The sequence below is a fragment of the Microtus ochrogaster genome, unplaced genomic scaffold (genome assembly GCF_000317375.1).
Source record: "Microtus ochrogaster isolate Prairie Vole_2 unplaced genomic scaffold, MicOch1.0 UNK15, whole genome shotgun sequence".
Taxonomy (NCBI): Eukaryota; Metazoa; Chordata; class Mammalia; order Rodentia; family Cricetidae; genus Microtus; species Microtus ochrogaster.
Window position 1 is genome coordinate 2,847,415 of NW_004949113.1, and position 13,773 is coordinate 2,861,187.

Sequence of the window (13,773 nt, forward strand, 5' to 3'; positions counted from 1 at the left end):
TAGACCAGGCTGGTCTCGAACTCACAGAGATCCGCCTGCCTCTGCCTCCCGAGTGCTGGGATTAAAGGCGTGCGCCACCACCGCCCGGCTTCAAGCAGTGTTTTAATTGATAGAGTTTTATGTAATTATTTCAGGTCTGAGCAGTCTCCACCAACACAGGACACCTACGGAAATGGTGGACCAAACCTGTAATTACAGCACTCAGGAGGCTGAGGCAGAGACTGAATATTTGAGGCCAGCCTCGTCTACATAATAAAACTCTATCTCCAAAAACATAAGAAAGAAAGTACGACACCATATCAAACTCCTCTAAGAGGTGGTTGAGTTTGTGCCAGGCTCAGGTTATACCGATCTGCTAGCACTATACTATACTAAGTAATGTACTGTCTGCACCTTCAGCCTCTGGTCTCCGCGGCCAGTAGTTGAGCTGTGCCTGCTGTTCAGTGCTGTTTTGTTTAACAGTGAGCTAAGTTTTGGTCTAAAACTTCATACGTGCTGAGCGAGCATGCTCGCAGTGAAAATATCCCCAGCTGCTTTTACTTACTTGTTTGTTTACACTACTCAGGGTTTCACTGTATGGCCTTTGCTGTCCTGGAACTGGCTATACAGACCAGGCTGGCTTCAGATTCAGGTCTGCCTGCCACCTCCTAAGGGCTGGGATTAAAGGCGTGCACCATTGTGCCTGACTTCATATCTTTGAGGCAGTCTCACTAAGTTGTTCAGATTGCTCTTAAATTCCCTCTATAACCCAGGGAAGCTTTGAACTTGTGATCCTCCTGCCTGACCTTCCAAGTGCTGGGATATAGTCCATTTTACCTACTCAACATCACTATGTAGCAGGTGTTTGTTGTTTTTGACAGGATCTTATGTATAGCCCAGGCTAACCTAGGATTTTCAGCAGCCCTTCTTCCTCAGCTTCCCAGCTGCTAGATGGCTTGAGTCACCACACTGCACGTTATTCTCAGTGAGAATTTATATGTGAAAAGAAGATAGTCAGTCTGCCTTTTGTGAGGGGCAGAGACAGTAACTACGCAGAGGCACTTGTGAATACTCCTGTAAGGGCTTTGAAAGACGACTCCTCCCCCTGTGACAGGTGAAGGCGGTCTGTGCCCGTAAGTGCATAGGGGACTGGAGCGCAGTAGTCACTGTGCCTCCGGTTACACTTTCCCACTAGCTCTCTGGGAACCTGTACATACGTGTTTCTCTTAGGGTGCAGAGAGCACGTGCTGGAAGCTGCGAAGCCTGAAGCTATTGGTGACACTGCGGACTTGGCCCTGCCACCCGAAATGCCCATTCTCATCGACTTCCACGCGCTGAAAGACATCCTGGGGCCACCAATGTATGAGCTGGAGGTGAGAACTCTCATATCTGTGTTTTCATTGGTGCTTGCTTGGTATCAGGCAAGTAGAGTTGTGGTTTCTGAGGCCGAAGTTCTGTCTTAAAAGGGAAATCTCCCTGTGTACTATCACACGTGGTGGTGTGACTCCATAGGGAAAGAGCCATGTCGGCTCCGGAACAGCTAGGCTGACTTGACTCAGTAGTCATCCCCTCCATCTCATGATTGACTCATGCTTGTGGCCTTGCTGCTGCAGAAGAATCCTAGCTTCTGTTGTGTGATCTTAATCAAAGATGTCTTGTCTTGTACTGCTGAGGGCTTGGGGAGGGGGTGGGGAATCCACATGATCCCCACTGTCTGAAAGCAAGAGTCCAGCTTTAGTGTCAGACTGGGGCTACCGCCCACCAGATAACATATTTCAGGACCCTATCATCCCTCAGGGTTAAACCTTTTACTGTCCTGTTCTGCTTTTCCCTTTCCTACCTCACAGAAGGCCTGAGAGCCAGGACAAGCCGAGACGCAGATGGACATAGTTATAGAATAGGATGTTGAAGCCATTACAACATATTTGGGGAGTTTAGATGTTCCGGGTGCTTTCCTAGGAAAGGTTTGTAAAGATGTCTAGAAAATAAATCTGTCAAACCATGCATAAGGCAGTCTCTCGAGCAAAACTTCAAAATCATTACCAGTGATGATGGTTTTCCTAAGGGCTTACAAAGGGGAGAAGAGAGACTCCCTGCAGCCATCTTTCTTGCTCCTGTATTAACTTGTGAGCTAGCTTTTCAGCTGACGAGCCTTCCCACAAAGCTCCCATTCACTGGAACAGTCCTTGTTTATTCCAGCAGATCTGGAATCGTACAACCAAAGGCATTTGGGTTCTTTGAATTCTTAAGATACCAGGGATTTGAATTTCAAAGTGTTTAAAGAAAATGAGCTTAGTTTTCACTGTCAGAGTCAAGACGGGTTCTGATTCCACGTTCCATGGCCTCTTTCTCTAGACTTTCCAGAAAAGGCTCATCCCAGCAGTTCTCTGAGAACTGAAACAAAGGCTAACCCTTGTTTCTGTCTGACTGTAACCCTTCTCGGCTGATGTTGACTTTCTGCCATTTCAACAGCACTGGCAGAGGAACAGCAGAAAGAACAGAAAGGAAAAGCTGTACACATGGCTTAGTCATGCTCTTTGGTGTCATTTTATTTTCCTAACAGCATTTTAGCTATCATAATAGAATACTTGACCAGCTTGAATGTAAAGGAGGATTTCAGCGGGGTTTGCAAACCTCACTCTTGGTCACCCTCTGCTGACACTGTCCCCTGCAGAGATAGGCACTTTGTCAACACACTTGTGGTCTGCCATACTTTTATACCACGTTCTTCATCTTTACGTGGTCTGTCAGTCACACCTATACGCCTATAATGTTTGCTGGGGCATTACTGGAACGCCATGGCTCCTTGTGAAGGGATGGAGTGACTGTACAATCTTGATGGGTGCATGAGTCTTCCTCTGGACTAAGAGTCACAGAGAGGTCTCCACATTTGCAGAGATCATCTTAGTCATGGGAGGTAAAGCAATGTAAACATGGCCACAACTAGATATGCAAATGGTCCTTAAGTATTGATCTTCGAAGTATTAAAACCAGTTGGGCTGAGCTGGGCAGTGGTGGCACATGCCTTTAATCCCAGGACTCTGGAGGCAGAGGCAGGTGGATCTCTGTGAGTTTGAGGCCAGCCTGGTCTACAAGTGCTAGTTCCAGGACAGGTTCCAAAGCTACAGAGAAAAACCCTGTCTCAAACAAACAAACAAACAGTTGGGCTGAAGAAACAAGAGCAGGTTACAGGAGATTGTCACCATACCTGTTGTCCAGGGGTCAGTTCCCAGAACCCGCAGAGTTGTCCTCTGACCTCCACACGTGTGCTTGATTGTTGAGTTTCATATGAGGACACAAAACCTCGGACCCGTGTCTAAGAATGGCAGGATCTTCCCTTGGATGATTGTACAACCCCTGGCCACAGGGATCCTCCGTTTGATCACCACTCCATTCTCTGATCGTGTGTCATTCAGGTCGTCACTACTCTCCGCTGCAGGTCAGTCTCCTGCCCAGAATACCAAGATTATCCAGCAGATGGTGTTTCAAGAAAACAAACAAACGTGTGTGTGTGTGTGTGTGTGTGTGTGTGTGTGTGTGTGTGTGTGTGTGAGTGTGTGAATGTGAATATGTGCACATGTCCACTTTCATGCCATGAGAGGACACCTGCCTTCCCACCTTGGTTTTGAGGTAGGGTCCTTCTTGGTTTTGACGCTATCTATATATCAGGCTAACTGGTGTGCAGCCTTCCAGATGAGTCTCCATCTCTACCTCCGATTGCCATAGGAATGCTGGGATTAAGTACACACTGCCACACTCGGCTTTTCACTTGAGCCTGAATTGAACTCAGGTCATCAGATTTACAGAGCAAGCTCTTTTACCTACTACATCATCTTCCCAGCCTGGTTTCTTTCTTTTTCAATTTTATGTATATGGATATTTTACCTGAATGTATGACTATGTGCCACTTGCATCCTTGGTGCCCATGGAGGTCTGAAGAGGGAATGGGATCCCCTCAAACTGGAGTTAACAGGCAGTTGGCTATGAGCTGCCATGTAAGTGTTAGTAGCTAATCCTGGATCCTCTACAAGACCCCTATGTGATCTTGACTGCTGAGCTGTCTCCCCATTTTGCCTGGTTTCATGAAGCAACATGGTTTATAGTTTTGAGGATTCAGCTGTAAGAATTGATTGACAGGGGCTGGAGAGATGGCTCAGAGGTTAAGAGCACTGATTGCCCTTCCAGAGGTCCTGAGTTCAATTCCCAGCAACCACATGATAGCTCACAACCATCTGTTAGGAGATCTGATACCCTCTTCCAGCCTACAGGCGTACATGCAGGCAGAACACTGTACACATAATAAATAAATAAATAAATAAATAAATAAATAAATCTTTAAAAATACACACAGGTATTAAAAAACAATTTTTAAAAAAAAATGTAATTGACAGCTAATAAAACTGTAATAAATGGCTTATTGTGTTAAACATAACTTTGCATTCTGAAGATTATTCTTTAGGATTAGCTCATCCAGCCCTGGAAAGAAGCCATGCAATAACAAGAATAAGAAAATTGACCTATACTTGTGTTTTTAAAGTCATGAACAGTTTTATCATCTGGTTTTTTATTCTTAAACAGCACTGGCCTATCTTTTCCATCTTTCTCAATTAAATATAGCACAGAGCAGGTGCCAGTGCTAGAGGGAACTGACTGTGGTTGAGCTGGGCTGGTAGCCTAGGGCAGCTAAACCTGCTGCCTACCTGTGACAAGAAAGGTCAGAGTTAGCTCTTACAGTAAGCTGACTCCCCAGTGGCTTCCCTGATGCCACCGTTTCCACTGCACACACCTGCTAGAGAAAGGTGGGTGTGAGCATAGTGACACAGTACCTGATGGTGGAGAAGCCTCATATTGGATTGGTACTTGGTGACATACTGTACTTATTTCCTCTGGCACAGATAACACAACAGAATGGGCAGTCTGGAGACTGGAGTTTAGTCAAAGTTAGCATTGCTGTCTTTTTTTTAAGATTTATTTATTTATTATAGATACAACATTCCTTCCATGTATGCTTACATGCCAGAAGAGGGCACCAGATCTCATTATAGATGGCTGTGAGCCACCATGTGGTTGCTGGGAATTGAACTCAGGACCTCTGGACGAGAAGTCAGTGCTCTTAACCTCTGAGCCATCTCTCCAGCCCCAGCATTGCTGTCTTTCAACTGTTACTTTGCATTTTCATATCTGGGATATGTTAACCTATAGCTTATCACCTAGACTCAAAATCCCAGCTAAGCAGCTTGCTCCACTTAGACTGCAGTCAGGCTGCACAGGGCTGTCCCATGCCCCGAGTGTAGGGGATCACCAAGAAGTGGCAGTGCAGTGTTTCTGCAGTAGCTACAGAAAGCCTGTGAGAGCTGCTGCTGCTCCCTAAAGCAAGCGTACATAGTGAAAACCCAGTCAGGCTGTGGATATGTAGAGGTGCACAGTCCAATAAAGATACACTGATCGAGCTACTGCTTCCTGAAGATCAAGGCGTATATAATTGGACCCAGCTCTTGGAAGTCAGTTACTCACCCGTGTTCTAGGGCTATACTGCATCTGGCAAATACTAAATAAGAAGTGTATGTAACTCTTGTGGCAGACAGCCAGATAGTGAGAGGGTATCTCAAAATAATGCCAGGTAGTAAGTTCTCAAAGGGTTAGTACTTAAGTTTGCGCCGGGAGAGCGAGTCTTACAGGACAGTATGATTAAATGCTCTGGAAATAATTTCTCCATCTTGACACAACTGATTGTTTTTCATCCTTCAAGGTATCTGAGCGTTTGAGTCAACCTGGAGTGGCAATCGGATTAGCATGGACTCCCTTGGGTGGCAAAATCATGTTTGTGGAGGCAAGTCGGATGGACGGTGAAGGCCAGCTAACACTGACTGGCCAGCTCGGGGACGTCATGAAGGAGTCTGCCCATCTTGCCATCAGCTGGCTTCGAAGCAATGCGAAGAAATACCACCTGACTAATGGTACATGGCCCAGCCACAGTGGGGACACAGCTCGGAAGGAGGGCCCTGGGATCATGATCCAGAAAGCATCTTACACTGTGTGACAAAGGTGACCCACTCAGTAACGTCCAGTGCTTGGCTTCTGAATGCCTATGGAGACTCTAGTGACCGTGTTAGAGCTGTTTAGCTTAGTGCCTGAGCTAGAAAAAAGAGCAAAGGTTTGTTTGAAATCATACTTAGAGTAGAATGAATCTTTCTGTCCAGACCTCACTCTAAGTGCACACTATCCATTAATATTTTTGAAGGGTTCATTTACAAAAAACACCCATTTTTGTGTTTGATTTTATTCAGAGAAAAAAAAATAGGTTTAGTTTTTCTACATTAAATTTCCTTTTTTCCTTTTTAAAGCTTTTGGAAGTTTTGATCTTCTTGACAACACAGACATCCATCTGCACTTCCCAGCTGGAGCTGTCACAAAAGATGGACCATCTGCTGGTGTTACCATAGTAACTTGTCTCGCCTCACTTTTCAGTGGGCGGCTGGTGCGTTCAGATGTAGCCATGACTGGGGAAATTACTCTGAGAGGGCTTGTTCTTCCAGTAAGTATAGAAAACATTTATGTTCTTGTAATTTTTACTCAAATTATTTTTAAACTTTCATGAATAATAGTTTGCCTTCTTTCTGTAAACACTCTGGTTTAAAATAGGCATTAACAATTTAGTACCTGTAACTAATTTTTATTTTAAAATTTGGGCCAAGTAAAAGCAAACATCTCTCCCATGTTCCCTTGTCATCTAAAAAGATTTAAGGGGAAAATATTAGCATGGTTGGTAGGAAGGTCAGCAGCTTACCTGAACATCTGCAATCTCTCTCTAGTTAAAGGTGACTTGCATGTATATAAAGTTTTAAGCTCATCCACACTTCTTGAATTTAGACATCCTGGCACTTTGCAGAAATCTTAGATTACTGTAATTGGCAAGATTTAGAGCAAAACTACCAGCATAAAAATGGGAATGGAATTAAAGTTGTCTGTTACATTTCAAAAGGCCTGACAGGCGGTGGTGGCACACGCCTTTAATCCCAGCACTTGGGACGCTCTGTGAGTTTGATGCCAACCTGGTCTACAGTGAGTTACAGGACAGCCAGGGTTGTTACATAGAGAAACCCTATCTTGAAAACCAAGCAAACCAAACAAAAACAACATCTTAAAAAGCCTGCCCGTATCTGTGGGTCTTAGGTTCCAGTGCATATCCGGATCCGTCTACACAAATGCTGTGGCTACACAGGACTCAAGTATTAGGACTTCCAGTGACTAGGTGCCAGGACTTGTCTACAACAGACTGATAGATCCATGGCAAAAAAGGAGAAAAGAGCTAATGTTCTTTACTCTGCAAAATATGAATGAAAATAGATTATAGGATTACCAGTTAAGATCATTAAAGGGGTTAGGCACACCTAAAACCCCAGCAACTCAGGAAGCCTGAAGCAGCATAGGCAACTTAGTGAGACCCAACCTCAAAGTGAAAAAGAGCCAGAGATAAGGCCCAATAGCAGAGGACTTGCTCAGCCTTAGTTCTAGCCACTACAACAATTGTACTCCAATATTTTCATTCAACCATGCAAGGACCATGAAAAGTGGTAGAATTTAAAAAAAAAAAAAACAACTTACTAAGGCTGAAATAAAAAGGAGTCTTTTGCACTTGGGAGGCAGAGGCAGGAGGATCTCTGTGAGTTTGAAGCCAACCTGGTCTACAGAGCTAGTTCCAGGATAGGCTCCAAAACTATAGAGAATCCCTGTCTTGAAAAACCAAAAACAAATAATAAAAAAGTAAAATAAAAAGAAATCTTTTGGATTGAGTGTGGTTAGAGAATGACTAGGGAAATAATATACAGTATAGTCAGTCTGCCATATCCAGCAAATGGGAAGAGATGCAGCAATTGGGAAGATGGATTACAACAAAGAGTAAAAGAAATAGCAGAGCATATCCTGGAGTGGAAAGAGTCCTGAGCCACTAAGAGCCACTGGATACACAGTGGAACAGTGTTACATACAGTGTCTTGTTCTTGCTCTCAGTCCAGTGCGAGTGTAAAAATAGACATTTCATACTGGAAGGATACAGTCTGTCTCAGAATTTTCTCTGAAGAAGGCACTCCAGAAAAGCACAGTCTGGGCCAGGGTGACAGCTATGTAGGAAGGCCTAAAGCTAGCCAGTTAGGCTGAAGCTCGGAAAATTTAGGGAGCAGGAGAACCTGCTTCTTTCTGTGTGATGCATAGGAGGCCCAAGTCCTCACTTGTGGGCTTTCCCAGTCTGTGTAGATAACCTCAAACATGATACCTTGCTACTTCTAGGGCAAGTGATCCAACCTATCAATCCAGGCAGCAGCTTTCTTCTTATACCTTAGCACTGAAATTCACGTAGCATCACTTCCATCAGAGGGAAGGGGAATCAGACTCCACCTTTTGTGAAGGAACAATTGGTTGTAGGAATAGCTTTTTGTTTGTTTCTAAATCACAAGAGGGGCCAGCCCTGGTGGCACATGCCTTTAATCCCAGCACTTGGGAGCAGGGAACAGAGGCAGACAGATCTCTGTGAGTTAAGACCAGGGTAATCAACAGGGTAATTGTCACGAAGCAACAGTTAAAAAACAACCAGAGCTAGTTTGGAGTGTTCTCATTTTTAGATGGCACAAAGGCCTTTGCTTTGTGGTAATGAAGACAATAATCTTGTAACACAACTGAACATCCTCTGTAAGACCAGTTCATTTAACTTCAAAATCTTTATTTTATAAAAACAGAACTGTAGCAAATGACGTACATGTACACATTATATAACATTTACAGCAACATATTTATTTCTTCCATTTGTCATTTCTTCATGGTAAAAATTTCCAAAATTCTTTCTTCCAGCTAGGAATAGTATAACCAAGCTAATAATACTGTTACAGAATCAACCTAAATACAAAGTTGCAATCACACACACACACACACACACACACAGGCATCCATAGACATCATGATTTCAGATTTTCTCATTAAAATATTTAAAATGGAAGCAACACAAACATTTTTTAGATAGAGTACCATTAGCCTTTTTACTGGCATCCCAGCTCAGCTCATACCATAACCAAATGGGAGGTGGCTGAATACCCAAGCTCAGTGAGAAGCAGGTCCACTTGCAGACCATAACCCTTGATGGCTGTCTTCTCTTGCCTGGCAGGTGGGTGGAATTAAAGACAAAGTGCTCGCCGCACACCGAGCAGGGCTGAAGCAGATCATAATTCCACAGAGGAATGAGAAAGACCTTGAAGAAATCCCAAGCAACGTCAGACAGGATCTAAGTTTTGTCACAGCAAGCTGCCTGGATGAAGTTCTAAATGCAGCTTTTGATGGTGGCTTCACTGTCAAAACCAGGCCTGGTCTCATTGACAGCAAACTTTAGACCCCAACATCAGCTGGAATTTTAATTATGAGGTGCCAAGAGGTGCCAAGGCTGGTTTTAGGCACCAGTAAGAGTAAGCAAAATATCCCTAATTTGTGGACATAATCAAGATAACAATGAGTCTGCTCAAGTAGCTGTTGATGTTTATTACAGAAATATTGGTTTAATAAAGAATTAAAACTAGAAGTGTGGTCTTCAGTGGGATTGGTGTCCCTGGAAAAGATACAGAACAGAGGTTCTCTGTGGTCGCAGAACAAAGAACATGCTAGAAATGTCAACCCTCTGGCCCACTATAGACCCGAATCCTACTCAAGGATGTGGAATAGAGATCCAGGAATCCCTCTGACGTGTCTGATATGTTTAATGATTGGGGGAGTCAAGTGTGGTAGTACAGGTACTCGGGAGGCAGAAGGTGGGTCTCTTGACGTTCAAGGCCAGCTTGGTCTACACACCAAGTTCCAAGGCAGCCAGGACTACATAGGGAGACCCTATCTCAAAATAATAACAGTTGGCACATACTCTTAACTCTGGAGACCCATGTAGACTTTATTGGATCCTGGAACCCAATTACTTAGAAGGGAAACTAGCAAAGACAAAACTCTAGGCAACTATTTAGAAGTCTAGGATGAGGCCCACATAGGACCATACAGGTCCTAGGCTGAGGGAAGCAGCAATGAGAACAGTGGCATATGTTGGCAATCATTGCAGGAACACAATGGCTTTGGGTGTCTGTAATCTTGAAAAACTACAGGCCCAAGGGAGCAGCTATGTGTTTCGGGATGACCCCTAAACTTGGAATGCCTGTTTGCTCCTGTGACTCAGTCTGAGGTACCAGGGTGAAGGCCCCTTACACTTACTAGGTTTCTGAACCCTGTTTCATACATGCTCATGTGTGAAATAACAGTATTATTGCCGATTCAACAAGAATGCAATGTAAACAACACAATTTTAATTCTAGAGTCAGAATCTTACATTACAAGATATGAGAAGAGTTTTGATACTTCCTGAATGAGAATGGGGTCTGCAAGCTACCTAAACCCTGCTTAGGCCTACTAAAAATCTCTGGAGGAAATACCAAACCAGGACTAGCTGGGGGCACTCACAACCCTTGATGAGCTCCTGACCTCTGTAATCGTGCACAAGGAGCAAAGGAACAATCCACTGGCCTTGTCCATCCAGGGCGCCATCCCACCAAGCCCTGCTTCATATTCCTGCCTGAGGTGGTAACACATCTTTTAAAGCTCAGGGTTCTCTGGGGCCTAGAAATCAGCACTGACCTACACAGGAAATTACATAGGGCAGCTTCTGTGCTGTCTGACGTGTGTGTGCATTTTCTAAAACAGATTTATGTCCATCTTTGTGTGTGTGCGCACGGGCACCTGCAGAGGCCAGAAGAAGGTGTCAGATCCCCGGAGCAAGAGTTACAGGTGCCTGGTGTGGGTGCTGCCTGGTGTGGGTGCTGCCTGGTGTGGGTGCTGGGAACTAATTTGGGTATTCAGCAAGAACAGCAAGCACTCTCAACTGGGGAGCGGTTTCTCCAGCCCATCTTTCCTTTTGAAAGGAGCCATCTGGGATTGAATGGTATGGTTTTTGTTTTTCTAACACTGTTTTTGGTTTGCTATGCAGGAGGTTTTGATCAGAGAAACTGAATAAAATCCACACTGTAACCACTTACAAATATTTAATTCAGGGACATCTGTGACATTCAGTATTCCCACTGTCCACGATTTTTTCAGCACAAACAACTCATTCCCCCAATTGCAGACCTGGTAACCACTCTTCCCCTCTTCCTTATTCTAAGTGTTTTGAAGAAGTTTTGTTCTTTTCTTGTCTGACATCTTACCAACTTGTCAAGTTTATCTCTGTATCATGTATCAAACTTCTTTTTCTGGCTGAACAAGCTGCTGTGTACATATGACATACTGCTTATCCACTCCCCTACTGTTCTGTGACTGTGGACTGTCAACAGGAATGTACAGATCCCTTGCTTTTCTATTATTTTGGGATGTGTGCCCAGAAGTAGAACTTCTGTGGTGGTGCTTTGATCAGAATGCCCTCCCAAAATGCATGTGTTCCATTTCTCATAGGAAAGGGCTCAGAAAACGAGCTAGTTACTTTGTACAGGTGCACTTCTCCACCAGGTTAGCACTGAGGCGACATCTGGGAAGTAGGGGCACCTGGCTCCCATCCTTCAGCTCATCAACCCTGACCTCCAGCTTCTGCCTCCAGACCTGACCTGTCCTTTACTAGCCACAAACAACTTTCTGACCATGCATGCATGTGTCCATGTGTGTACATGGTGTTGGGGACCATAGTGGGACTTGCACATGCTGGGTAAGTACCCAAACACTGAGCTAGAGCACACCTCAACCTCAGCCCCATCTCCTCTCTACTGTGGCCGCACCATTTGGGACATGCATAGCTTTTAGGTATCAAAGGCAAACAAAGCTGTAATGCCATGGTTATCAACTTTCTAAGTATAATTTCAATTGTTCTGTCCATGTATCATCCCTCTGAACTCTTCTATGTACTACAAATAAGACTCTGTAATCCTGAGTCACATGATAAGCTATATGCAAATTTAGGGCCAAATACCTTCTTTTTTAGTTGTTCATAAAATATTTAATACCAATAGGTAAATCAGTGACTATAAGTAAAATACCAGATTATGAATGATATAAAAGATACAAGAATCTTTTTTTAAAAAAATACCAGGTTGGCCAGAGGAAGTGCACGCCTTTAATCCCAGCATTCGGGAGGCAGAGACAGGTCTACAAAGTTCGAGGCCAGCCTGGTCTACAAAGTGTCAGGACAGACTCCAAAGCTATGGAGAAACTCTATCTCAAGAAACAAAACCAAACCACCAGGTCAATGTATGTGCTGAAAACATGATTTTCTTTCCTCTTCTCTTATAGCAATTACAGTTTGTATTCTGGACTAGAGGTATTACTCGGTAGAATTCTTGCTTAGCACTGGAGAGGCCACGGCTTCAACTCTGAAACACAAACAACTTGTGGCCATACCACATTCCCTCTTCATAATAGAGGGGCTACAGCTGGGTCTCATGTGCAGCACCAATTCCAACTCTGAGACAAGCACTGCTTGAACTCCAGGACACTGATTCCCATCTGGGCACAGTAGTTTCTTATGGCTACCATTCATTTCCAATACTAGGTGAAGGGACAGTCACTTCATTGCTGTGACAGAATGCCTGAGGAAAAGACTTCTTTGGGCTCATGGTTTCAGGTTTCCGTCCACAGGTGCCCCATCGCTGTGGGCTTGTGATGAAGCAGAACACGGTGGTGGGAAGGGAAGGTGTGCCAGAGTAAAGTTGTTCACCTCATGGCAGCTGGAAGCAGAAGAGCCAGAGAGGAAGATCCAAAGACAAGACACCCTTCCAAAATACATTCCCCAGTGACATATCCCTCCCCCAACACTCTATTCAGCCATCAACATCCACTGATGAAGTTACCAGTGATCCACTTTTCAACACCATCACCACGGTCAAGCCTTTTACACCAGCCATTTTAGAAGATGTGCCAGGTCAAGCAAGACACATCTCCCCCACCAAACCTAACTCAGGCAGTCACCGCTGAAGGCAGAAGCACTTAGTGGCTCTCCTAGGAAACTTACACAAAGGAAACTATACTATAAAAATATTTAAAAGTATTAATTTTGACATCTGGGATTAGTCACTAGTTTTGCTTAATGAAATAAATGTTTGTCGCATTTCTCAGAGCAAAGGAGAAAGAAACTGTACTGTGTATGACAAGAGAAGTAGGCTGTCAGTCTCCGATTTGATGGTTAGGGTCCAACAGTAATGCTCTTCTCCCTGATGTATTAACACGTAGTGTGCCTTACAATGATTATTCTTTACTAAAAACAAAACAAAAAATGAGCTGCACATGGTTTTAATCCCCGTCAATGCGAGAACCCAAGGTCTTACTGATCAAACTCCAAGCTGTAGAGCTGCACCACAAGACCTGGCTCCATAAACAAGCTATCAAAAGGCTTTTAATTCTAGTAAAAAATTGTCTTCGATAAAAATTCCCTTGAGATACACTATAGTGCTTGGTATAAAAGCTAAATTCTGTTTGGGTGATGCCATCTTTAAAAATGTTTATTTTGATAAACGATATAAATAGATTAACTGGACAAGTCGGACAGAACTCTTGTGTTTTGCACACTCCCCATGGAACACTGCTCAGTCTACAAACTTCCACAAAATCCACACCTTTTCTTTTGAGACAGGGTCTTGCTGTATAGGCCAGACATGCTGCTTACCTGCCTATGCACTGGTATGTTATGATCCTCCCACTACGGCCTCCCAAGTGCTGGTTTGGGATTACTTTTTTTTTTTTTTTTTTAGATAATGCACACAAATGGAGGCAGACAGGTGGACCTCTGTGAGTTCAAGG

General features: G+C 44.0%; 1 protein-coding gene across 1 annotated transcript in view; it reads left to right on the plus strand.

Moving 5' to 3' along the window:
- The window catches only part of Lonp2 (lon peptidase 2, peroxisomal), a 76,771-nt gene extending 67,233 nt beyond the window's left edge, over positions 1-9,538 (plus strand). The window contains exons 12-15 of the mRNA XM_005367024.2: positions 1,210-1,352; positions 5,729-5,936; positions 6,324-6,514; positions 9,134-9,538. Of these exons, the coding sequence (XP_005367081.1) occupies positions 1,210-1,352; positions 5,729-5,936; positions 6,324-6,514; positions 9,134-9,355 (764 nt within the window). The 3' untranslated portion in view covers positions 9,356-9,538. The remainder of the gene's footprint in view (positions 1-1,209; positions 1,353-5,728; positions 5,937-6,323; positions 6,515-9,133) is intronic.
- Positions 9,539-13,773: the final 4,235 nt, after the last annotated feature.